This window comes from Leucoraja erinacea, chromosome 20 (assembly GCF_028641065.1).
Source record: "Leucoraja erinacea ecotype New England chromosome 20, Leri_hhj_1, whole genome shotgun sequence".
Classification (NCBI taxonomy): Eukaryota; Metazoa; Chordata; class Chondrichthyes; order Rajiformes; family Rajidae; genus Leucoraja; species Leucoraja erinaceus.
The window spans coordinates 25,585,314-25,612,822 of NC_073396.1; the positions used below are offsets into that span (position 1 = coordinate 25,585,314).

At 40.5% G+C, this 27,509-nt stretch overlaps 1 protein-coding gene across 2 annotated transcripts in view; it reads right to left on the bottom strand.

The window, feature by feature from the left end:
* Positions 1–2,755: 2,755 nt before the first annotated feature.
* Positions 2,756–27,509, bottom strand: part of acsm3 (acyl-CoA synthetase medium chain family member 3) — a 34,492-nt gene continuing 9,738 nt past the window's right edge. For both annotated transcript variants that reach the window (XM_055651696.1, XM_055651695.1), the window contains 10 exons: positions 22,276–22,419; positions 19,560–19,716; positions 15,019–15,098; positions 12,801–12,924; positions 11,848–11,928; positions 9,809–9,910; positions 8,232–8,359; positions 7,344–7,443; positions 3,850–3,969; positions 2,756–2,920 (listed from right to left, as the gene is read on the bottom strand). In XM_055651696.1, the coding sequence (XP_055507671.1) occupies positions 2,822–2,920; positions 3,850–3,969; positions 7,344–7,443; positions 8,232–8,359; positions 9,809–9,910; positions 11,848–11,928; positions 12,801–12,924; positions 15,019–15,098; positions 19,560–19,716; positions 22,276–22,419 (1,135 nt within the window). In that variant the 3' untranslated portion in view covers positions 2,756–2,821. The remainder of the gene's footprint in view (positions 2,921–3,849; positions 3,970–7,343; positions 7,444–8,231; positions 8,360–9,808; positions 9,911–11,847; positions 11,929–12,800; positions 12,925–15,018; positions 15,099–19,559; positions 19,717–22,275; positions 22,420–27,509) is intronic.

Sequence of the window (27,509 nt, forward strand, 5' to 3'; positions counted from 1 at the left end):
CCAGCAGAGGGGGCTACTATCACCGCCGCTGGGGAGCTGTAGCCAGGCAATGTCGCCTGCCCTGTGCGTTCCTGGGAAACGCAGGAGCCGGCCGTCAGTGATTCCTTTGAAGGCCGGCCATATTTATCGCGTCTTCGCCTGGGATATCCGCACTGGGGGTCGGTTCCTCGTGGATACCGGGGCAGAGGTGAGTGTGTGGCCTCCCTCCATCGCTGACATCCGTGCAGGCAAACGCGGCCCCCTCACCACGGCGAACGGGAGCGCTATTCACACCATACGGAGTTCGCACCATCTCCCTCAACTTTGGCCACAGCTGCTTTTCGTCGCAGTTTGTCATCGCCGACGTTTCCCAGCCATTCCTGGGCGCCGACTTCCTTCAAGCCCACTCACTTCTCGTGGATGTCAAGCAGCATCACTTGGTGCACTCCCACGCTGGAGCCGCTCCTCCATCGGGTTGGTGTATGGGTCCCCGTTGACGGTGCCCGGGGAGTTCATCCCACTGGCACGGGGCCAGGTGGAGCAGCTTTCGGATGCTCTGCAACGTCTTCGGTAGACGGTGGGCAAGCTGGTGCCGGTGCCCACGTGTTGTCATGGGTCCTTCCGTCCGCACGTTCCCTCTGCTGTGGAGGACTGCCAATTCGTCTTCCTACGTAGGGATGCTCATCGGACACCCCTCCAGCGGCCTTACGAGGGTCTCTTCCGGTTCCTGGAACATGGCTCGTCCACTTTCGTACTGGACATGGGGGGTCGGCATGAAACTGTTTTGGTTGCACGGCTGAAGCCGACGCATATTGACATTGATCGGCCGGTGCTGGTAGCACGGCCCTGTAAGCGAGGGCGCCCTTGGTCTAGGGTACCTCCTCCAGTGGCTACTCTGTTCCCTGCACCTGTTGGTTGGTTGTCAGTTCCATTGCCGGGCATGGTGCACACCCGGGCTGGTCGCTGCATGCCCCCTCCTGTCCGTTTCGTGCCTCTGGGTCTTGGGGGGGGAGAATCCTATGGCGGTCCTTGGGGGTTAGGCCACTCCTTGGGTCATCCCCCTCGGCTCTTGAGGGACAGGGACGATTGTCTGTCCACGGGGTTTCCCGGGTCCTGCTCGCGGGCGTTCTGTGTGTTTGCCATGATTCATTAAGTCGACTTCTGAACCCGCCTGGTGTCTGGCCTTTTCCTGACCTCATCAAGGCCACTACAAAGCCAATTTTCTATCCTTTTTCTGTATTTATGCTTCTATATCTTTTGTATTATTTATTCAACCAGCTGTGGTGCTACTTCCATGCCAACTAATAAGGGAGGCTTTTATTGATATGTAAGAAAGAAAACTACCACAAAAAAGAAAGAATAGCAAAATCATTATTTAATAGCAAACTACTGTGGAGAAAAGTCTGATAGATACATTTAGATTATCTGCAGTTAACTGTTCAGTTTATGTTGTACATTTATCAATGTTACAAAGCAGACTCCCAATTGTGTTGTCTGGTGGTGGTGAAACAGGACTGAGAAAAGGAACACTTTTGATACCTGGTACTTTCTCAAGCACACATACTTGTATAATTTCTCTTCTGTTTCTCAGCTGCACCAGAACAGCTTGCTAGTCTTCAGTGCTTCAACTGTTTTCCAGTGTCTATAGCTTTTTGCTTTGTCCATGGATTCCCCCCATGTAGAATTATATAAATTGGCTGGGTACTTCCATCCATAAGTATAAAAGTGCAATTGGCTCTTGCACAATGTTTGGTTTGGTGCTGCTTATTAAAGACATGGCAGCAATTGTCATTTACAAGGCAATGAGATTCAACCATGTTGTGGAACTGGAATGTTGGTTCGATTGGTTACAGAAGGTAGGTTTGCTGCCTTGCTGGACATTGATGAACTACCTATATTTATGGCAATTGGGAACATCATTGCTATGCATCAGTGCCCACAGAAAACTTATGGAAGGATGAAATGAAAAAAAATGAAATGATTCAATTTATTGTCATTGTCAGTGTACAGTACAGAGACAACGAAATGCATTCAGGTGTCAGCTACCTTGCAAGAATCTGCAGTTGCCAGTATGGCCACAATAGCCACTACAGAACCCACAAAACCCGAACAGTAAGTTATCCGCAATCCCAATACTGGCTCACAAATTACGATATAAATATGAATGGCACAATTTGCTGGGGGGTGTGGAGGTGAGATTATAAACTGTACGGGTATCTAGTAAGGTACTATTAAGCATTACATACCATTTATTTTTCAGTATGTTATGTAAATTTATTTTGAGATTAAAATACTTGGAAATCGTGATTGTGTTGGCACTTTACATCGTATCTGATCTCTGCTATCCTAGTTGATCATGTGGTCAATTAATAACGTAGACTAATATGACTGGAGTTCTACTTTACTCCTGAACTATAATAATTTGCAGCATTTTGCATAATTCATCAAAGCTGGACTGCAATTTTACTTTAAATTTATAAAAAGATTCTATCTTTGAAATGAATTGAATAAAGCCAATGTTGTACTGAGTACAACATGAGTTTATTATTTTAAACTTTAGGTACTCAAGCAGTTCACTTAAATGTGTAATCTCTAACATTGTAATAGGTATATAATGGCTCTTTTGCACGATGATAAGTAAATATTGCTTTGTTCTTCATCTTAATGTCGACAGCAGGTAAAAGGACATCAAAAACTTTATAATGCCTCCCTTTTGAACAAAACCTGTTGCACCTTGTAATTGTACAAAGCAAAAAAAGGAAACATGCAATTTATAATTGTGTCGAAATCAAGTTTAATATAAAAGGTAAAGTTGATTCCATTCAAGGATGCTGCACATCAATTATTTCAATTTTAATGCTTTTTCCCATTCTTTCTTTCGTAACTCAATTCTTCTGATTTTCCCACTAATAGTCTTGGGTAGTTCCTTCACAAATTCAATCTATGAAGAAGAAAAATAAGTGGGCAATGATGTATTTCTGCTACATGGCACATTTCCGTTATGCAAAATGGAAATAATGTGAATGCTGAATCGGGGAACTTTGTTTTATGTGGGCCAAATTTATTACAATGAGATTTTGGTCGGGTACCAGAGAACCACAAACCTGTCTTGGAACAAATAATCTAGTGGGGGAAAAAACTGTTTCCATGTAACCTCCCCACAGTAATCAGGCACCATTTTCTCCAGAATCCAGTCTCACCGCAGGTAGCCATGAAATTGATATGTAATTGCTGCTATTGACCCATGTTTAATGATACTCTGTTAAACAATGTAACATAGTCTTTTGTATTTTTCGCTAGCAGTAACAAAAGTAAAGCTTTTGGTTAGTAAAAAGACCTTTTATAGGGGAAAAAAAGTTGTTGTGAGTCACTCTCTAGCCCTTTTTTCCATTGACAAAATGTATTTTACAATGTTTTTCTCTCAATCATGTACTATTTCGTAAGAACACAACTATAGCAGAACTACACATACTTTTTAAACAAAGTGAAGTGAACCTGACACATTTAAGGCTATTCTGAAAATGTGATGTTTTAAAGAAAGCAAACTAATACATTTTCTCCATTCACTTCCACAATTATTAACGTATTATGCATGCATTCTCCCTCCACATATCTATAGAAGTAGAGTTTAAATGAAATGTCCCAAGAACTCCAGGCATTTTTGTTGGGGATGGATTCAAGAGGTAGATTCCATGCGTAATTTAAGCATTTTAACATGTGAAAATGGTTGCATCCAAAACTCCAGGAACAGTGCACAATACCACAATAATGTGATCATTCATTATGGTGTCTAAATGACTAGCATAAGAATAATAGCCATAATTTGGACTGCTATCGCTAAGCTTGAGTCATTAAAGACAGAATACCAACCTTCCTTGGGTACTTATATGGTGCTGTGATTTTCTTAACATGTTCTTGTAGTTCTTCAATTAACTTATCAGGATCTTGTGAGGTGAAAGTTGGAGCTAAAATGACAAATGCCTTCACAACCTTAAAAGAAGAGGAGTTATTTAAAAAGAAACATTAAAAAATGTAATTCTCTTATCAAGTATATTTTTGGAATCATAACTAGATGTACCAATGAAACGGGGTTTTTTTATGCTTGGTAAATCAGTTGTATTTGCTAAATCGGATGGAAGGCGAGTTAGCACTTGTTTATTTTAATAACCCCAAAAATGTAATTAGAATCAAACAAAAAGCACAACTGCATGCCTGAAACAAGTTAAAATTGTATTACATGTTTAATGCTTTATTGTTAAGAAATTGCAAATAGGTAAGCCGTATGATCATCAGTTCACTGGTAATCCACTGTTCAATAAGATCTGGCCCTTGGTGCTACATTCCTGCCTTTAATTCTGCCTTTATAGTTTAGATACATAGATACATAGAAAGTAGGTGCAGGAGTAGGCCATTCGGCCCTTTGAGCCTGCACCGCCATTCAATATGATCATGGCTGATCATCCAACTCATTATCCCGTACCTGCCTTCTCGCCATACCCCGTGATCCCTTTAGCCACAAGGGCCACATCTAACTCCCTCTTAAATATAGCCAATGAACTGACCTCAGCTACCTTCTGTGGCAGAGAGTTCCAGAGATTCACCACTCTCTGTGTGAAAAATGTTTTTCTCATCTCGGTCTTAAAGGATTTCCCCTCTATCCTTAAGTTGTGACCCCTTGTCCTGTTTTCTTGTTTTTGCCACCAAAGTGGATAACCTCACATTTATCCACATTATACTGCATCTGCCCACTCACCCAGCCTATCCAAGTCACCTTGCAGCCTCCTAGCATCCTCCTCACAGCTAACACTGCCCCCCCAGCTTAGTGTCATCCGCAAACTTGGAGATGTTGCATTCTATTCCCTCTTCCAAATCATTAATATATATTGTAAATAGCTGGGATCCTAGCACTGAGCCTTGTGGTACCCCACTAGTCACTGCCTGCCATTGTGAAAAGGACCTGTTTACTCCTACTCTTTGCTTCCTGTTTGCCAGCCAGTTCTCTATCCACATCAATACTGATCCCCCAATACCGTGTGCTTTAAGTTTGTATACTAATCTCTTATGTGGGACCTTGTTGAAAGTCTTCTGAAAGTCCAGATATAACACATCCACTGGTTCTCCCCCATCCACTCTACTAGTTACATCCTCGAAAAATTCTATAAGATTTGTCAGACATGATTTACCTTTCGTAAATCCATGCTGACTTTATCCAATGATTTCACCACTTTCCAAATGTGCTATTATCCCATCTTTAATAACTGACTCTAGCAGTTTCCCCACTACCGATGTTAGACTAACTGGTCTGTAATTCCGTTTTCTCTCTCCATCCCTTTTTAAAAACTGGGGTTACATTAGCTACCCTCCAATCCTCAGGAACTAATCCAGAATCTAAAGAGTTTTGAAAAATTATCACTAATGCATCCACTATTTCTGGAGCTACTTCCTTAAGTACTCTGGGATGCAGCCTATCTGGCCCTGGGGATTTATCGGCCTTTAATCCATTCAATTTACCCAACACCACTTCCCGACTAACCTGAATTTCACTCGGTTCCTCCTACTCCTTTGACCCGCGGTCCCCTGCTATTTCTGGCAGATTATTTATGTCTTCCTTAGTGAAGACTCGGTTACAGACTGCTTAAAAAATGGTAAACCAAAGAAGAAATTCCTCCCGATCACTTATCTTAAACCATGCCCTCAACTTCAAGGTTCTCATAATGGGAAATATCATCTCTGCTTCTGCCTTGTTAAGCCCCCTTGGAAACTTATATCCCAATAATGTCATTGCTCAGTCCAAACTAAAATAATCAATGACTCAACCAGCTCGACCTTACCTTTTTTTACACAACAGCTTAATTCTAGTAATTAACCCAATTAATCTTGTCATGCTGAATTTATATATATTTTTATTTCTATAAATAAACTAATCAGAATACAAAATATATACAAAACAACTGCAAAAACTCTTCAGACATTCTCAGCATCTCTATATTCATTAGTGTCATGTTTAAGAAAGAAGTGCAGATGCAGGAAAAATCGAAGGTAGACAAAAATGCTGGAGAAAAAGTGGGTGAGGCAGCATCTATGGGGCTCGAAGGTAGGTAAAAATGCTGGAGAAACTCAACGGGTGAGGCAACATCGAACGTAGACAAAAATGCTGGAGAAACTCAGCAGGTGACGCAGCAAAAATGCTGGGGAATACTGCCTCACTCGCTGAGTTACTCCAGCATTTTTGTCTACCTTCATTAGTGTCATACTCAGTGGTGTTCATAGGCTGAGTTTATTGTCATGTGGACATGTACAGTGCGGTTACAGGGACAATTAAAGTCTTGCCTGCTGCAGCATATCCACCAATGCAAGTACACAATACTCCTGGTGTGGTCACACCATTGTGCTGTACTGTTGCTGGAAAACTTCCCTACATTTCATCCCCATTTTGTTTGCAGTAAATTCCTAATGATCTGCAACCTTTCCTAATCTAACGTACATGTACAGGCAGATCCCTGTTCTGCAGCATTAGCTTTTCTCCTTTCAAACAATATTCAGTTTTTCTATAACATCAATTTCCGCACATTATTTGCAAATCTATGTCGATCCAATCTTTCCACATCCCTTCCCAGTCTCCTAGTGCTGTACTCAGAACTTGCTTTCCCACATATTTGTATTGTCTTCAAATGTTGCTATGATATACTTTGTTCCTTCATTTAAGTGAATAATATGGATTGTAAATAGCTGACCTCAGCTTTGATCCCTGTGACATCGATCAGTTGAAGCTTGGCAATTGGAAAATAACTTGTTTGTCCCATTTACTCTCTAGTTTCTGTTGCAAAGCTAATCCTCTGGTCATTACCTTCACTGAACACTTATCTTACACAATAAACTTATATATGCCACCTTACAGAAACCAACCTTCTTGCATCTACTGGTTTCCCTGTCTCCTTATTACATCCTTGGAATAAAAATTCCAGAAAATTTGTCATCTTCTATTTCCTTTACATATACCCACGTCAACTATACTTGATTGTATTATACATTTATAATAGTCTTGCTACCACTTTGTTAATGGATTTCAGCATTACTAAATTTATGTTGTTGATGAAAGAGCAGAAGCACCAGAGACTGCAGATGCTGGAATCTTGAGCAAAAAAAACCCAGTGCTGACAGAACACAATGGATCAAACAGAATGTGTGGAGGTAATGGACAATGTTTTAGACCGTCTGTCCATTCCACACGAATTTCAACATCCATCTAAAGAAGGGTTCCGACCCATACTTTGTCTGTCCATTCCCTTCTCAGAAGCTATCTGACCCGTTGAGTTCCTCCAGCACATTGTTTATAACAATCGTGTGTGGATTTTAAAACATACCTCTCCTCTAATGGGATCAGGACTGCTAACCACAGCCGACTCTACCACTGCTGGATGTTCTATTAAGGCATTTTCTACTTCAAATGGGCCGATGCGGTACCTTAAGTTTAAAGGTAAATAATATTTCACAATTTATTACACATTCGTTTTTTTTTCTAACCATTGATATAGTATCTAATTTTGAATAAAGATTTCTCTAGGTATTCTATTTTACTTTCTCCAACTAAAAGGATAAACAGGTGATTTTCTCTTGAACCTGTAGTTGGTTGCTTTGCTGTAATGGTCTCTTCCAGGAAACTTGAAAGCTGCATAAATTCTATTGGTGATTAAATTTCTAACATTACACATTGAATTAAGAAAATTCCTTCAACGTGTTTCTGATTTAAATTTGATTTATAATTTGGTTATAAAATTGACTACTAATGATCACCCGATTATCTTTCCAGCGATTTTCTTTTATGGTACATGTTTTTATTACATATTTTGCAAATGGGAATATAATGGGAAAATCACATCCATGTTTCAATTTGCTTTAGCTCCAGTTTAGCTTCTCCAATGCATGATAACTTAAATGCCCATATTCTCAACCCACTTTGTGTAAACTATTTTCAGTTTTTTTTTCCTCACTACCTTTCCACAAATATATGACTAGTTATTTCATTGATCTGACTGAGTAACATGGCTAATCACATTTTCTATTATAAAATGGTTGACGTGTGCAGATGTGGAAATTAAGATCTTTGGTCAGTGTGATTAATCTTGTGTGAAACTTGTAGTTAAACATTTAAGAACTTTAGAATATTTTGTAAAGTAAAAAGCTCCTAAGAATTACAGTACAATACAATTGCTAAACCGAGTAAATTAGATTAGATAATTAAATAACTGTACCCAGATGATAACATTATGTCATCTGCTCTTCCCATAAACCAAAGGTATCCATCCTCATCCACTTGACCTCGGTCTCCAGTTAAATAATAGTCTCCTCGAAGGGTTGCTGCAGTTTGTTTTGGCTCATCCTAGCAACATATAAATAAAGTAGTTCAAAGATTCAAAAGCAATACAATAATTAATTAAAATAATATTTTGGCTGTTTTTGAAAAAGTCCCTTTCATTTTATTATTCAAAAAATAGTGGGTAATTATAACTTAAGGGCCAGTCCCACTTAGGCTATTTTTAAGCGACTGCCGGTGACTGTCATAGTCGTAGCAGGTCGCCAAAAAAAATTAATATACAATGGTATTATATCAAAACTATCGTTTACTGCAATGTTCTTTTTAACATCGTTTATGATATTCTCATTCAAACAGAATGTAAAAAAATAGGCTTATCCTCCTGTGGTGATGTTATTCAAGGGGTAGGATTTGAAGATACTCAGACTTATATGAATAAGATATCTTTCATGAGTCAATTTTGGTCAAATATTGGGGAGTTAATTGTGATGTCTTGAAGCGAGACTACATTACAGAAGAGGAGGCGCTGAAGGTCTTAAAACACATTAAGGCACATACGAAAGGCATTTGGCACGCTTTCCTGAATCGGTCAGGGAATTGAGTACAGGAGTTGGGACATCATGTTACAACTGTAACATGTCACATTTGGAGTACTATGTATAATTCTGGTCGCCCTGCGACAGGAAATATGTATTTAACTGGAATGGGTACAAAAAAGATTTGAGGATTTATAAGGAGAGGCTGGGTATACTGGGTAATTTTTCGCTGCAGTACAGGAGGCTGAGGGTTGACTTTACAGTGGCATATAAAATCATGAGGGACATAGATAAGGTGAATAGTCACGGTCTTTTCCTCAGGGTAGAGAAAATTAAAAACTAAGAGGGCATATGCTTAAGGTGAGAGAGGAAAGATTTCAAAGTGACGTGAAGGACAACCTTTTCACGCAGAGGTGGTGCTTAGGTGGATTGAGCTGCCGGAGGAAATGGTAGAGACAGCCGCATGCATAGGAAAGGTTTGGTGGGGTGAGCACAGACAAGTGGAACTAGTTTGGTTAGGTTATTTGATTGTCATCAACGGGTTGGGCTGAAGGATAGCTCTCTGACTTTATGGTGGCACTTTTATAGGTTGATAACTCTATGTTAGCATAAGTTCTCCTGAGGTCAAATGGGCAAATGCTAAATACACACATCTTTGTTTTTATCTGATCTGTGGCACAATAGACAACATTATATATTGCTATGTCAAGAAAGATAGGTTGGTCTGTTGATAGCCTTCAATCTGTCATTTCAAAATGGAAACTGGAATGGGCTACATTCCTGTAATCAAGGATTTCAAGTTCAGTAAGTCGAGTAAATGTCACTATAGTTCCACTGCATAATTTGCCATTATTTTGGCATCTTCACTAAATAAAAACATTTTGCATTCATCAAGCAATAAAGGGCATGGTAGAGTAAATAATAATATTGGGACCATTTGGAAATATTTAAAGTAATACTTGGATAAGGATTACCGTACAATGTATTCGGAGAAAATGTTCAGGGGTCTGGTCGGCTTCACGGAAATGGCAATTTCACCCTCCACTCCAGGAGGAAGCACATTGCAATTCCCATCTATAACCTGAAACAACAATAATAAAAATTCTAAAAAAAAGGTGGTTGGAACAGAAATAGCCACAAGCGGAAGTCACAACAAAATATGTAAGTGGGAGCTGCAGATGCTGGTTTAAACCGGAGATAGACACAACAAGCTAAGTAACTCAGAGGGACAATCAGCATCTCTGGAGAGAAGGAATGGGTGACGTTTCGGGTCGAGGCCCTTCTTCAGACTCGTTAGGGATAAGGGAAATGAGAGATATAGACGGTGATGCGGGGAGATAAAGAACAATGAATGAAAGATGTGCAAAAAAGTAACGATGATAAAGGAAACAGGCCATTGTAAGCTGTTTGTAAGGTGAAAATGAGAAGCTAGTGCGACTTGGGTGGGGAGGGATAGAAAGATGGGGAATGCCGGGTCTACCTGACGGGAGATAAATTGATATTCATACCACTGGGCTGCAAGCTGCCCAAGCGAACTATGAGATGCTGTTCCTCCAATTTGCATTTAGCCTCACTCTGACAATGGAGGAGACAGAGGACAGAAAGGTCCGTGTAGGAATGGGAAGGAGCATTAAAGTGTCCAGTAACTGGGAGATCAGGTTGGTTCACGCGGGCTGAGCGAAGGTGTTCCGCAAAACAAACGCCCACTCTGCGTTTGGTCTCGCCGATGTATAAGATTCCACATCTTGAACAATGGATACCGTAGATGAGGTTGGAGGAGATGCAAGTGAACCTCTGCCTAACCTGAAAGGACTGCCATGGTACCTGAACAGAGTCAAGGGAGGAGGTATAGCGACAGGCATTTTCTGAGGTTGCAGGGGAAGGTACCTGGTGGTTTGGGTGGGAAGGGATGAGTCGACCAGGGAGTTGCGGACGGAACGGTCTCTGCAGAAGGCGGAAAAGGGTGGAGATGGGAAAAATGTGTCCAGTGGTGGGATCCCATTGGAGGTGGCTGACATTTCGGAGGATTATGTGTTGTATGCGATGGCTGATGAGGTAGAAGGTAAGGACTAGGGGGATATCAATAAAATATCATTTGTTTTATCTTTCAATAGTACAAATTACTGTAAAGCATTGCTGTGTTTTGATATGATCTAACTATTATTGTCCAGTGAATACGGACAGAAATGTCAAAAATATAATTTACCCTGGCTTTTTTTAATAAACTCTGCTTCCATATGGCAACATATGAGATTTATCTCGTTTCATATTAAATTAGCATTGCAAAGGCAACAAGGTACTTTGCTCTGATAATGAATAATGGATCCCCATTCGTTTGGAGTGGACTATCGTCTTCATATCACACTGAGGTAAGTTCAAATTGGAATACATTGGAACATGGTGTATCCTCCCCTCTCCTCTCCTAGTACACTCTATTCACCTGTCAAGGCAGGTTTTAGTTTTAGGTATACAGGTGGAAAGAGGCCCTTTGGCCCACGTCGACCAACAATCTATCCTGCTACACTAGAACACTATCCTGCACAATGGGGACATTTAACAGAAGCCAATTAACCTACAAATCTATACGTCTTTGGAATATGAGAGGAACTGGAGCACCCGGAGAAGACCCAGGCAGTCAAAGGGAGAACGTGTGAAGCAAGAGGTACTTTGGACATTATAATGGGTCGAGTCTAACATATCGATGCCATTGCAAAATGCACTTCCAGATTGTGACATGGTTTTTATTTTCTTGCTGAAGTGAAACCATGTCCTTTTTAGTTTCCTCCAAGAAGCTGACATAATAAAATCATAGAGTAATACAACATAGAACCAGATCCAGAAGTCCACCCTATCCATGCTGATACTCTGCAAGGAATAATGAATAAAACATATCTAAACTTTGCATGCTACAGTAAAATCTTGTTTCAATGCCATTTAAACTTTGATGAAAAAATGTCACTGCAGCTTAGAATTTAAATCTATAGTGATGATTGAAGGAACATTTAAAACACTGTTTACCTGTACATTAAATGCTGGTGATGGCTTCCCCATTGAACCAGGTTTCAATTTCATTCCTTTGAAAGTACCACAGATCAAGACCTACAATTAATAAAAATAATATCAGTTAAGAATCCAACATATGAATAAGAATAAATAAATGTGACAATAACTATCAGTGGGAGGTTTTTCACTGATCTCAAAATACATTTGCTTACATTGTTTCAAATGTTAACATATACCAATCAATCTGAGGTGCCATTAATCTAGGATTTGTATAGAAATATTATATTTGGGGATATACTGCTTGGTTCTACAGAATAGAACTATCCATTATTGATGCTAAACTGTCACTTCCAATGTATTTCAATATTAATTTATTTAGCTTTTAGCTTGAGATGAGGAAGGATTGTGAAGTTAACCACGTTGAAGCCTTTTGAGAAGTTTAAATAGACAAGGGAGGATTATGTGTTATGGCCATAGTATCAACATTTTGTTTGTAGATTTCACTTGGAGCATGTCAGTGCTGTGGCAGGTTTGTAAATTTAAATGGAGAAAATCCATTGTGAAATTGTGTTATAGACAGGGTTTTGATAACAACAATGCACCACAATAACAGACAAGGTAAAGGTTTTTACTGAAGGGTGAATAGTGAGATATTAATGGATTTGAAATTGAAGGGAATCTGGAAATTTTTGGTTTGTCAGAGAATGGGGAAAACAGTAGGATATATGAACTGATAATTTCAACCTTAATGAAAATGCAATCATCAACATCAGATCTGTTTAAAGAAACATTGGCGAAGCTGCAAGTGGGGAGGATGGAAAGCTATGGTTAAGAAGCTGTAAAATATATTAGCCCTTCAGAATTATCACGTCATACACTGTTTACTATGACAAAATGATTGCCTTCCTAGATTATAGAACTCGCCCCTTCTTTAAAAAAACCCCATATTGTTCAAGTTAAACACGTACAGTTTCTGTCTGACCATATCCTTCATAGATGTCTAAGCCAGTCTGCTCTTTCCACTTCTCCATCACCTCTGGGTTAATTGGTTCACCAGCACTCACACAGTGCTGGAGATTTGGGAATCTGTACCTAAATTTAAAAAAGATCATCAGGTCAAGTGGTGCAGAATTTTTAACAGTCTCATTGCCTCTTTAAATTAGTTTTGAATATACCATGCAAGGTAAATAGAACAAATCCATGATTTTTTATTTTTGGTAAATTATGAACATTGTGGTAGCAATAATCCTCTAAACAATGCATTTATTGCCTGGCTATCAAACATAGATAAAAAATTGATCAGAGTTTTTATCCCTGCCTGTAATAAGGATGCACAGGATTTCTGACAAATGTTAAAAACTGACAGATGAAGAAGCTGTAAAAGGAGCCATTCGTACGGTGACACCAACAAAACTAACCTCGGGATTCAAATTACTCATCTGCTTGCATGGGCACGACTATCCATAAAAGTTCAACATATGAAGTTTTATTAAAATAAGAACTTTTCAAGTTGCTGAAAAACAATGTTTTTCCTCAAAACAACTTATCTGTGAAAATTGCCAATAAGAACTACTTGAATCGACTTGAATTGACTTAAACTGGATGTTTTTAAACAAGTGGTACTATCATGAAGGAGGCATAACATCAGTTATCACAAAGATAATATGAAAAAAGATGTCTGTTGGGGAAAATCCTGCAGTTTGCAAGAAAGTGTAGATAGAAGATCGCCTGTTTAAATGGGACCTATTGAGGTCAGAGTCAGAGTTAAAGAAAAATACTTGTGAACTGAAATTATAATTTCAGTGGAATTAAAACTGTGTAAGACTGTTAAAGCATGAATGCCCTATCAATGCATGGTATTTTGTAGTACCGTATCACAAATTTTGTATTAATATTACACATTACATTATCAATAATATTATGATGTTTTCCTGATTTTAATAAATGTTAAGAAGGGTTCTGGATGATGCTACATGATATGTCTTGATTCGTCTAGGCAGGTTCAGACTGAATAGGTGAGATTGGTCTCCACTCTGATTCCTCGGGTGGTTCATTTTATTTCTCCATTACTTCAGGATTAGTGCCAGCATTTTGTGTCTAACTTCAATTTAAACCAGCAACTGCAGTTCTTTCCTAACCATACCAAAGTTCTTTCAATGTTGATTAAATTAAAAAAAAGTCAGGCCACGTGATGCAGATATTTTAAAATCAGCTTCATTGGCTGGTAGATTGAATGTTGAATGCATCATGCAATGCAAATACATTTGAATTTTTTTTTAGGCACAAAATGCTGGAGTAACTCAGCGGGTCAGGCAACACTTTAAAAAATGCTCAACTAAAATCATTCTATGGGGTAGGCATAAAATGTACTAGAAATTACACAGAAATTTACCACAGAAACAAAACTGGAAATTATGTATCTCATAGAATAAATGGGTCTCCTCCCTCCTCCTCCTCCTCCTCCAGTTTTCCATTTAGTTTTAATCTCGAGACCCTGTCAGGCCCTTCAGCACACCGTGTCAACCAGTGATTACCCCTACTTCTATCCTTCATAATAGGGACAATTTATACAGGCCAATTAAGCTACAAACCTAAACCCCTTTAGAAAATGGGCGGAAAATGGATACCCGGAGAAAATCCACGCAGTCACAGGGAGAACGTGCAAACCCTGTACAGTCACCACCCGTAGTCAGGATCGAACCTGGGTCTCCGGCACTGTAAGATAGCAACTCTACCACTTTGCTAATGTGTCGCCCACAAATTCTATTTCTGATTTCAGCATCTGCTGTTTTTTAATTTGCTTTTCGAAGAATGTGCTAGAAATGTTTCTTACAACATTACTTTAGGTTAATCATTTACTTGTGTGAAAAATGGTATAGATATAGCTGAATTATTTTCACGTGTATATAGAATGCAGTGAAAAACTTTATTTATGTGTTAAAGATAATGGATTAGGCAGCATCTCTGGAGAAAAAGATGGTTGACGTTTCAGGTCGGGATGTTTCTTCGGACTGGAATCTAGTCAAATCGTATATTTCTGTATCGTACTACATCAGTAATTCTCATTTGTCAATTTTTATTTTAAAGAAAATAAAACTATTTGTAACAATGTAGTAATTGGTTTAAAAAAAAAGGACCAATGTTAGGAGAGAAAATATGCAAGAAAATTGGAATAAACTACGGTACTTGCTGACATCACTCTGTACAAGCATACGATATGCCGTAGGGGGCGAACAGAAGGTCGTTATTGGATACTTGGATAAAATCTAGGAAATTTAGAATTAAGAAAAAACATTATCATCCACAACCAATAGCAAAAATAAACCACTTGCCGTACATCGGTCTACCTGGAACAGTTTGCCTCAGGCAAGACTTTTGGGGAAATTACAAATAACTAGTAACATTATTCCTGCCCGTGAACATTTTAAAAACAGATTGTTTACATTTTTGGAAATTCCAAATGAAATTTACTTCAGTCTCACAACATTATACCAGACATAATTTGGAAAGAACTCTGTACGGAATTTGTACGTTCTCCCCGTGATCTGCGTGGGTTTTCTCCAAGATCTTTGGTTTCCTCCCACATTCCAAAGACGTACAGGTTTGTAGGTTACTTGGTAAATGTAAAAATAAAATGCCCCTAGTGGGTATAGGAGAGTGTTAATGTGCGGGGATCGCTGGTCGGCGCGGACCCGGTGGGCCGAAAGGGCCTGTTTCCGCACGGTATCTCTAAACTAAATCAAACGTTGTTCCTGAATTCCATGCCTTTGCCATCATACAAGTCAGCATATATTTACTTGATACAGTGAAGCTGGTTGGAGTGAGGATGTGTCTCATTCAGCTGTGTTGAATCTCAGTTGTAAGAGACAGTAAATTAATTTTGAAAATACAATTTGAACCATGGTTGAGTTTAATGTCTCATAAAGTGACAATCTTGCTGATCTTTTGCAGCCTAACTCACTCCCTAGTTACTCTTTTGCCCTTAATATACTTGTAGAACCTCCTTGGAAAATCCTTTACCATAGCTATCTCATGATCACTTTATTCCTTCCTGATTTCCCTCTTAAGTGTACTCCTCCATCCTCTATACTCCTGAAGGGATTCACTTGATCCCATCTGCCTATATCTGGCATATGCCTTTTCCTTGATCAGTGCCACTATATCCCTTGTCATCCGATTTCCTACTCTGTCCAGCCTTCCCCTTCAGTCTTCTGTTACATGTTAGTCCCGAGCTCTTACTATTTTACTTTTAAAAGCATCCCATTTGCCAGACATCCCTTTACCTGTAACTTTTGAATGTTCCTGTCTAAAACCATCAAAATCGGCCTACTCCACTTTAGGACTTTAACATGTGGATCAATCCTATAATTTTCCATAACTAATAGAATTATGGTCACTGGTCCCAAATTACTCCCCTACTAATAGTTCAGTCATCTGCCCTGTCTTAATTTTCAAGAAGAGGTCGAAAGTTGTCCTTTCTCCAATAAGCCAATCTTCATGTTGATTGAGAAAATATTCCTGAACACAATTTCAATCCCATCAAAGCCCTTAGAACTATGGCCGTGCCAGTCAACATTTGGAAAGTTAAAAGCCTCTACAATTCACCCTTTCGTTCTTGCAACCACCCATGATCTCCTTATATATATGTACCTCTAACTCCTCTGAGGGGATTATAGTACAATCCCATCAAAGTGACCACCCCATTCTTATTTCTCAATATAGCCTCACTAGAAGATCCCCAAGGAATAATCCTTTAAGTATCACCATGATGTCTTCCCTAATCAAAAAATGGAGCACCCTCCTCTTACCGCCACTCTATATCTTCTGAAGCATTTGTACCCCAGAAATATGAGTAGCCAGACGTGTTCCTCCTTCAGCCAAATGATGTCCCAGTCCCATTACATATCCATGCCCTGAGTTCATAGAAACTAGAAATTAGGTGCACGAGTCAGGCCATGTCCCTTCGAAATAAATTCATTGTATAATGATCATCCAACTCAGTTTCCCACCGCTCCTGCATGGCTTCTCTCTTGTTTAATTAGAACACAAGGGCCACATCTAACTCCCTCTTAAATATAGCCAATGAACTGGCCTCAACTACTCTGTGGCAGAGAGTTCCAGAGATTCACCACTCTCTGTGTGAAAAAAGTTCTTCTCATCTCGGTCTTAAAGGATTTCCCCAACAGTGACCCCTTGTCCTGGACTTCCCTAACATCGGGAACAATCTTCCTGCATCTAGCCTGTCCAACCCCTTAAGAATTTCGTAAGTTTCTATAAGATCCCCTCTCAATCTCCTAAAGCTAGAGAGTATAAGGTCTTTCTTCATAAGACAGTCCTGACATCCCAGGAATCAGTCTGGTGAACCGTCTCTGCACTCCTCTATGGCAATAATGTCCTTCCTCAGATTTGGAGACCAAAACTGTACGCAATGCTCCAGTTGTGGTCTCACCCAGACCCTGTACAACTGCAGTAGAACCTCCCTGCTCCTATACTCATCTGTCTTAACGGTCAGGCATATGTCATTGAAATAAATATTGTATAATGCATCAGTCTTCCCTTGCTCCTTGTTTAAGTAGAAATAAGGGGTAAGCCATTTAGAACGGAGAAGAGGAAACACTTATTCTCACAGAGTTGTGAGTCTGTGGAATTCTCTGCCTCAGAGGACGGTGGAGGCCAGTTCTCTGGATACTTTCAAGAGAAAGCTAGATAGGGCTCTTAAAGCTGATAAAGGAAACAGGCCATTGTTAGCTGTTTGTAGAGTGAAAATGAGAAGCTCGTGTTGGGTTGGGTTGGGGAGGGATAGAGAGAAAAGGAATGCCGGGGCTACCTGAAGTGAGAGAAATCAATCATATCATTGGGCTGTAAGCTGCCCAAGCGAAATATGAGATGCTGTTCCTCCAAATTGCATTTAGCCTCACTCCAACAATGGAGGAGACCTGGGACAGAAAGCTCTGGATAGGAATGGGAAGGAGAATTAAAGTGTCCAGCAACCGGGCGATCAGGTAGATTCAGGCGGGCTGAGCACAGGTGTTCCGTGAAACGATCGCCCAGTCTGCGTTTGGTCTCGCCGATGTATAAGAGTCCATATCTTGAACAACGAATACAGTAGATGAGGTTGGAGGAGATGCAAGTGAACTTCTACCTAACCTGAAAGGACTGTCGGGGTCCCTGGACAGAGTCGAGGGAGGAGGTATAGCGACAGGTGTTGCATCTTCTACGGTTGCATTTTTGACAATGTTATAGTGTTATTATGCAGGGCATTACACCCATGATTCTAAACATATTCTCCACCACAGGCACCTTGCTGGCAGTATAAAATATTTGCAGAATATAATACAGCTACTGGTGTAGAATACTCTAATAACATCTCCCAAACTTGTTACTTCTGGCACCAAGAAGGAAAATAGAAACAGGTGCAGGGGAACACCAGTACTTGAAGGTTCCTTCCAAGTTGCGTAGCATCTTGACTTGCAAAGTAAATGGCTGTTCCTTGATCATTGGTATTGGGTTATTATATATCTGTTGAAATTGATTTCTCCATAGTTTGTGGGAGTACCTTCCCCAATAGGATATCTCTGTTCACTAAGTACTAAAAATTGACGGTCTTCACAGTGAAATAATTACAATGCATAATTTTGACAGTTGCAAAAGCTATCACTTTACCATATCTTTGCTTTGTATAGAGATGCCTATGTATAGAGACTTAAAAAAGGCCTTCCTACCATTTAATTTGACAAACTATGATAACTACCACAATATGAGTCGAGCGGATGCTTTGAACATTACATTGATGAGACGGGAGCTCATTTAATTCACTTCTCATAAGAGTGCATAAAGTGCTCCTCATTTATTTTGACTGTTCAATGGAGGTTGTAGGTTGCATCTGTGGGTTCCAATTTATGACAGTAAAGGCAGGAATGGGCATTGACACAAATAGTGATGGCATTAGTTTAAATGTGGGCATATAAAATGTATTGAGTAGGGAAGTGTCTGGTTCATTTCCCTAAAGGTCCAATCTAACCTGAAAATCATTGTTAGCGTGATCTACCCGGGTTACATCACTTTTATGTGTAAATTATGCATAGAAAGGGAACTATTTTTTAATCTACTCAATGATGTTTGCATCACATGAGGATTAAATGAACATCATGGGACTCCAATAAAGGCTCCTGCCTCATTGAAGTTTATGGAAAAATAGCTGCACAATTATCAGGAGTGATAAGCACAACAGAAAGGATAAAAGTGAAAACAGGAAATTTCTAAAATAGTGAGAAAATGTCCACAGATGAGAACAATAAATAAATAAATATTGAATCTTTCTCATTTATTCCGCTTTGGCCAAACTACAGCTTATGGAGCATTATGATCCTTTTCAGTGGAAAATGGATGATGTTTAAAACAAGAATAATACTTAAAGCAGCAAAGGTGATGTGGTGTTTTTGGGATGAGAAGTAATGCGTGGCTGAAATTTATTACAATATCGTAACTTTGAACAAAAAAAACGAATGCAGCCAAACATGTACACTGCATACAGAGTGCACCAAAGAACACATCCTTTGGAAGTGAATGGAAAACTGACAGTTGTGGATTGACAAACAGATAAACTCTTGCAATGATCCACAACTCTAGTGAGGATTACTTTAACATATAAGTATTCTATCACAAACTTTTCCCAAAGTCAGAGGAACTGGGTAGGATTATCAAAAACAAAAATAGTAGCTACTTACTTCCAATATATGTTGGGGATTAAACCGACGGATGTTTTGGATAAAAACACAAGCACCTTGAATCCATGGTGAAAAGATGCTGCTCCATGCAGACTTAGCCCAGCCAGTATCTGAAGTGTTCCACATCACATCTGAAGGAGTGAGATCCAACCAGTACCTGGTTGAGGGTATTATTATAATTAACCTACTGTGCATTTGATTGAAACTAACAATATTTTGGACACCAGCTTATGATGCTATTCATTTCCTCTTGTTTAGGCAACATCAAATTCATTTCAAATAAAATATATGAAATGTGGTACCCAAGAGGCAGTGTTAAACTATAAACGGTACACAAAAAAGCTGGAGAAACTCAGCGGGTGCAGCAGTATCTATGGAGCGAAGGAAATAGGAACCGTTTCGGGCCGAAACCCTTCTTCAGACTGATCGGGGGTGGGGGGGGGGGTGGGGACAAGAAAGGAAAAAGGAGGAGGAGCCCGAAGGCTGGGGGATGGGAGGAGACAGCAGGGGGACTGAGGAAGGAGAGGAGATAGCAAGGACTAACAAAATTGGGAGAATTCGATGTTCATGCCCCCAGGATGCAGACTCCGCAAGCGGAATATGAGGTGCTGTTCCTCCAATTTCTGGTGCTGCTCGCTGTGGCCATGGAGGAGACCCAGGACAGAGAGGTCGGAGACGGAGTGGGAGGGGGAGTTGAAGTGCTGAGCCACCAGGAGGTCAGCTTGGTTATTGCGGACCGAGCGGAGGTGTTCGCGAAACGATCGTCCAACCTCCGCTTGGTCTCACCGATATAGATCTGCTGACATCTAGAGCAGCGGATGCAATAGATGAGGTTGGAGGAGATGCAGGTAAACCTCTGTCGCACTGGGTCCTGGAGCCAGCCCACCTGACTCCCTCTTGTTAGCATGCCCCTCTTGCGAGTTCCAGCTCGATTCACCACTCTCTGGAAAAAAGTTCTTCTCCGGCTTGGGTCCTTGAACGGAGTCGAGGGGGGGAGGTAAAGGGACAAGTGTTGCATCTCTTGCGGTTGCAAGGGAAAGTGCCCGGGGAGTGGGTGGTACGAGAGGGAAGGGAAGAATTGACAAGGGAGTTATGGAGGGAGCGGTCTTTGCGGAAGGCAGATATGGGGGGAGATGGGAAGATGTGGCGAGTGGTGGGGTCACGTTGGAGGTGGCGAAACTGACGGAGGATTACTTTTTGTATGTGACGGCTGGTGGGGTGAAAGGTGAGGACTAGGGGGACTCTGCCCTTGTTGCGAGTGGGGGGATGGGGAGAGAGAGCAGTGTTGCGGGGTATGGAAGAGACCCTGGTGCGAGCCTCATCTATGGTGGAGGAGGGGAACCCCCGTTCCCTGAATAATGAGGACATTTCAGATGTCCTGGTGTGGAACGCCTCATCCGTGGAGCGGATGCGGCGTAGACGGAGGAATTGGGAGTAGGGGATGGAGTCCTTACAGGAAGCAGGGTGGGAGGAAGTGTAGTCCAGATAGCCATGGGAGTCAGTGGGTTTATAGTGGATGTCGGTCAGAAGTTAAACTATAAAGGTCAGGAAGATTTCAGATTCAATTCTTGAGCAGTAGCAATTTTAATATTAGGGATTTTGTAGTCACTGCGTGGATTGGAAAGGGCGAAAAGAGTGAGCAAAAAAGATTAAAACAAAACTAATGTTAAATTAACAAATGTTTCACGTTCTTATCCCCCAAACTTTGCCAAAATGTGCATAGTTGGCTGACAGGTAAGGATGGGCTCAGATTTTACTGTAGTGGGTTTCATAATTAAATAGACACGAACAGTCACTTCCTTGAATCTTTCAATAAAAGCCATTTACATTATCAATACATTGCAGTTGTCATACATTATAAATAATTTAGGGTATGTACTTTGCAAACAGAAGTTCTCAGGTAGTTCAGATGGGTGATTTCAAAAAATAGGTGGCTCTAAAGTTGCCAGGAACATCCCTCGAAAATGCTGTAGAAACAAGACATGCATTCCTGCTCTTCTTGGTTCTAAGCAAGAGAAATCAGAAATTATTGTACGAGTTCAGTGGAAGCAAATGTTGGAAAACAAAGCAGAGCAGCCATATCATTTACAATGATCAGTGCTGCCTAATTTCAAAATTTTTTCCTCAAATAAATGTCATGCTTTGGTTTACATATACGAGGGCTCGGAGATCAACTTGGAGGGCCTGGGATGCCTGATTGTTGTTCAAAGGTAATATGATGTTAGATTAATTTTGAACTGTCCAAGGGGTGTAGAACATTGCTAAGTAAAGCAAATCTTCACTCCCCTATTTACCACTCAGTGAATGGGAATGTAAGGAATCAGCTTATCTCTCATTCAATGAATAACCTAACACTGTACGTTTTGGAACTCGGGGTTTAACCTGATAATGACACATGTTGTAAAGTTACAGTTAGGCATTTTCTCATGTCGATTTTTTGTGCATGCCTATAAAAGGTTTTTTCGCCATGATGTGAGTGATGTTTTCGTGAGTGGTAGCATATTATTTGGGGTACAATCAATTTTATTGTATGAAAAATTTTGAAAGCCATTATTTGCTGCAAGAAAACACCTAAAGTTCATAATTTAGGTTTAAATTTTAATAATTATTAGTTTTTTTTCTATTAGAGTAACTCTTAACTTTCTGATACTAATTGTTTAAATACTATATATATATATATATTCCATATGAATAGTGCATAAAATGTTTTCCTGACCTTCCATTCACTGTCAGGCCTATTCCATAGCTGCAATGGGTGTGAAGAGTCATTTTTGGAGCTCCTGTGGTTCCGCTGGTAAAGAAAATGGCCATTGGATGCAAACTCTTGGTCTTTGCACATGTGTGATCAGATGATGCATTTCTTAAGAGATAGAATTAAGACTCATCAAACTTGCAACTTTTTTTTTCAAACAAAAATTGTATAATGAGATACTGTCAATGCTTCTAAAAAATACAGCTTATTTTATAAAGTACTTCCAAAGTAATCAAATGTTCTTAATGCATTGAAACAATGTAAAGTCAAACATAAATTGATACTTGGCCATACAAATTCCTAGCAGGACTGGTCTTGGACGATCTGTTCAAGGATGCTAGAAGAAGCATCTACGATTAGTAGAGGTGGGGTGCCTTGGGGCGAGGTTGCCAGAAACACATTGAAGCTGAAATGGTACAGTGAGTGAAATCATAAGTGCTCAAGAAGCCAGAATCAGAGAAGAATAGGTATAAGATTAGTTGAGCATCCAAATATGTGCAGAAAAACTATTGATGGAGATTATTTTACGTAGTAGATGAAACAAGCACACTGGAATTGTTAAATCCAGTGGCAACAAACACAAGGCCAAACAAACAACAAACAGCAGCACACAAGCTGAAGCAAGAATGTAGCTGAACGACATTATGGAGTTGGGAATAGATAGCTGTAGTTGATGACCAGATACTGTATGTGGACAAACATATAGTTGTACCATAACCATGGTTGAAAATGATCTAGCTCAAGTTCAAACAATGTTTTGAATTGGGAATGATGGTCAAGATTTGGTCAGGAACTAATGAGAATAGTTTAAGTCTTTGTTTTATTTATAGTTAATTTCTGCTTTTTGATTGTTAGGTGATGGATAACAATGTGACAAAAGTGAAATATTGGAGTTATCCAGAGACCTGTCAAAAAGGAAAGAATTGAGTGTCACCAGAGTGCATGTGCAACCAAATACTGTGTCTTCAAATGATAACACAGAGGAATTTCATATAAATAGAAAAAAAGAGCTGCGTCTAGTTCTTTGGGAATTCAAAATGTAACAATGCAGAATGGGAAGAGAAACACGCCAGATGATTCTCTAGCTAATATATATATATACATATATATTACTAAAAGTCTGCTCTTGATCGGTTTTGGCTATCTGTGCTGCGATTTCCGAGAGAACGCCGCCACCTACGGCCATCATTTTTGGCCACCTCGCTCCGAGCCCCCCTCCGCCGCCTGTGTGCCGAGGATTTTTCCCGTTGATTAAAAATGACAGAGATATTAATGTTTTTACAAAATTCCCCATTCTCTCTGCTGCCCCTGCTGGCGGCAGGGGGGAGGGACTATAAAACTAGGAAGTGGAGTGCCACACAGTCTCTTCAAGATGGAGGAAGGCAGAGGGTCATGTTTCTCTGAGCTGTCAATAACAGTGAACACATGTCTACTCAAATGTAAGTGCCCTTAGTGGTTCTAAAATGCTTGCAGAATTTGTCTATTGGTTCTAAAGCTTGCAAAAAAAATGTCTATTGGTTCTAAAGCTTGCAAAAAAATGTCTATTGGTTCTAAAGCTTGCAAAAAAATGTCTATTGGTTCTAAAGCTTGCAAAAAAATGTCTATTGGTTCTAAAGCTTGCAAAAAATGTCTATTGGTTCTAAAGCTTGCAAAAATATGTCTATTGGTTCTAAAGCTTGCAAAAATCGAACCAATAGACATATTTTTGCAAACTTTAGAACCAATAGACATATTTTTGCAAGCTTTGGAACCAATATACACTTTTTGCAAGCTTTAGAACCAATAGACATTTTTTTGCAAGCTTTAGAACGAATAGACACTTTTTGCAAGCTTTAGAACCAATAGACACATTTTTGCCAGCTTTAGAACCAATAGACATAAAGCTGGCAAAAATGTGTCTATTGGTTCTAAAGCTTGCAAAAAGCTTGCAAAAAAAGTGTCTATTGGTTCTAAAGCTTGCAAAAAATGTCTATTGGTTCTAAAGCTTGCAAAAAAAGTGTCTATTGGTTCTAAAGCTTGCAAAAAATGTCTATTGGTTCTAAAGCTTGCAAAAAAATGTCTGTTGGTTCTAAAGCTTGCAAAACAATGTCTATTGGTTCTAAAGCTTGCAAAAAAATGTCTATTGGTTCTAAACCTTGAAAAAAGTGTCTCTGTTGGTTCTAAAGCTTGCAGAAAAATGTCCATTGCTTCTAAAGCTTGCAAAAAATTGTCTATTGGTTCTTTTTGAAAACTTTGCAACAAAACATATTTTGCTTGATTTTAAAGCTTGCAATTGAAAGGCACCATTACTTCTAAACCTTGCAAAAAGTAAAAGGCACTACTTACTGCTAATGGTGGCATGAAGTTGACAGGCACTGCTTACTGAAAATGGTGGCTTGGGTGCTTTGGCTTGAAGTTGAAAGGCACTACTTACTGCAAATATAGTGGCTTGGTTGAAAGGCCATCACGACTTCTACTGCAAGTGGTACTTGGGAGCTTTGGCGTGAAGTTGAAAGGCACTACTTACTGCAAATGGCGGCTTGGGTGCTTTGGCTTGAAGTTGAAAGCACTACTTACTGCAAACGGTGGCTTGGGAGCTTTGGCTTGAAGTTGAAAGGCACTATTACTGCAAATGGTGGCATGAAGTTGAAAGGCACTACTTACTGCAAATGGTGGCTTGGGTGCTTTGGCTTGAAGTTGAAAGCACTACTTACTGCAAATGGTGGCTTGGGTTTGGTTTGAAGTTGAAAGGCACTACTTACTGCAAATGTTGGCTTGGGTGTGGCTTGAAGTTGAAAGGCACTACTTACTGCAAATGCTGGCTTGGGTGTGGCTTGAAGTTGAAATACACCACTTACTGCAGATGGTGGCTTGGGTGCAATGGCTTGAAGTTGAAAGGCACTACTTACTGCAAATTGTAGCTTGGGTGCTTTGGCATTAAGTTGAAAGGCACTGCAAATGGTGGCATGAAATTGAAAGGCACTACTTACTGCAAATGGTGGCGTGGGTGCATTGGCTTGAAGTTGAAAGCCACTACTTACTGCAAATGGTGGCTTGGTTGCTTTGGCTTGAACTTGAAAGGCACTACTTACTGCAAATGGTGGCTTGGGAGCATTGGCTTGAAGTTGAAAGGCACTACTTACTGCAAATGATGGCCTGGGAGCTTTGGCTTGAAGTAGAAAGGCACCTCTTACTGCAAATGGTGGCTTGGGTGCTTTGGCTTGAAGTTCAAAGTCACTACTTACTGCAAATCGTGGATTGGGTGGTTTGGCTTGAGGTTGAAAGACACTACTTACTGCAGATGGTGGCTTGGGTGCTTTCGCTGGAAGTTGAAAGGCACTATTTACTGCAAATGGTGGCTTGGTTGCTTTGGCTTGAAGTCGAAAGGCACCTCTTACTGCAGATGGTGGCTTGGGTGTGGCTTGAAGTTGAAATACACCACTTACTGCAGATGGTGGCTTGGGTGCAATGGCTTGAAGTTAAAAGGCATTACTTACTGCAAATGGGGGCTTGGGTGCTTTGGCTTTAAGTTGAAAGGCACTACTCACTGCAAATTGTAGCTTGGGTGCTTTGGCATTAAGTTGAAAGGCACTGCAAATGGTGGCATGAAGTTGAAAGGCACTACTTACTGCAAATGGTGGCGTGGGTGCATTGGCTTGAAGTTGAAAGGCACCTCTTACTGCTAATGGTGGCTTGGGTGTGGTTTGAAGTTGAAAGCCACTACTTACTGCAAATGGTGGCTTGGATGCAATGGCTTGAAGTTAAAAGGCACCACTTACTGCAAATGGTGGCATGAAGTTGAAAGCCACTACTTATTGCAAATGGTGGCGTGGGTGCATTGGCTTGAAGTTAAAAGGCATTACTTACTGCAAATGGCGGCTTGGGTGCTTTGGCTTGATGTTAAAAGGCACTACTGTAAATGCACTTACTTCCTGTTTGCACTTTATATTGATTTTAGATAAAACACTACCACTTACAGCTGTGATTTTTGGCCATCTTACTCAGTCCCCCTCCGCTGAGCAGGTGCAGAGAATTCTTCCCATCAATGAAAAATAAAAGTGTTATTAGTTTTTAAAGAAATGTTGAGAATCTCTCTCCTGTCAATCGCGCCATGAAAGCCACACCTTTTCCGGTGGGGGGAGGAGGAGGAGGGGTTATAAAACCCGGAAATGTGGGTGTGGCTCAGTCTCTGCAAGATGGAGGAGGGAGAGGTCACGACTCGCTGTCTTTAGTGGCTTTGCACCCTACTTCAAATGGTATGAAACTGCACTTGAATTTGGTGGCCTTGCACCCTGCTAGAAGTGGTAAGAAACTGCACTTGAATTTGGTGGCCTTATACCCTGCTTGAAATAGAATTTGAAGGATTAGCCATGAGTCAACTACCAGCCCACCAGCCATGAGTGGGTTGCCAGCACAACAGGCTTGATTGACTGAGACGCCAGCCCAATAATCCATTTGGCGCACAATTTGCACACTAGCCCTCTGGAAATCAGTCCCTTCAGCCCACAACACCCATACTAGCGCTCCAGAAAGCCCCCCCCCCAAACTGGCCACCAATATTAGAATTGGTGCAGAGGTGGAATATTGCGTTGGATGACCAGCCCTCCTGTGTGATGCTAGGACCCAACGGGTCCCACTTAGTCTAGTTTCTGATAAATTTGTCCCTCTTAATTCTCCTGCCTTGTCCCTGTAACCTTTCACGCTTTTGCTAATCAAGAATCTATCAATCACATCTTTAAAAATACCCAATACAATCTTCAGAATTGGCTTCATCAGCAACAACGATGAGTCGGTCCATAGGGAGGAGGTCCAGCTCCTAGCAGCATAGTGCGCTGACAAAAACCTGGCCCTTAACTCCAAGAAGACCAAGGAGCTCATCATAGACTTCAGAAAGTCTAGGGGCGGCACGCATACCCCCATCCACATTAACGAGACGGAGGTGGAACGTGTTTCCAGCTTCAGGTTCCTGGAGGTCAACATCTCTGATGGCCTCTCTTGGACCCACAATACCTCAACTCTGGTCAAGAAGGCTCACCAGCGTCTCTTCTTCCTGAGGAGACTAAAGAAGGTCCATCTGTCTCCTCAGATTCTGGTGAACTTCTACCGCTGCACCATCGAGAGCATCCTTACCAACTGTATCATAGTATGGTATGGCAACTGCTCCGTCTCCGACCGGAAAGCACTGCAGAGGGTGGTGAAAATTGCCCAACACATCACCG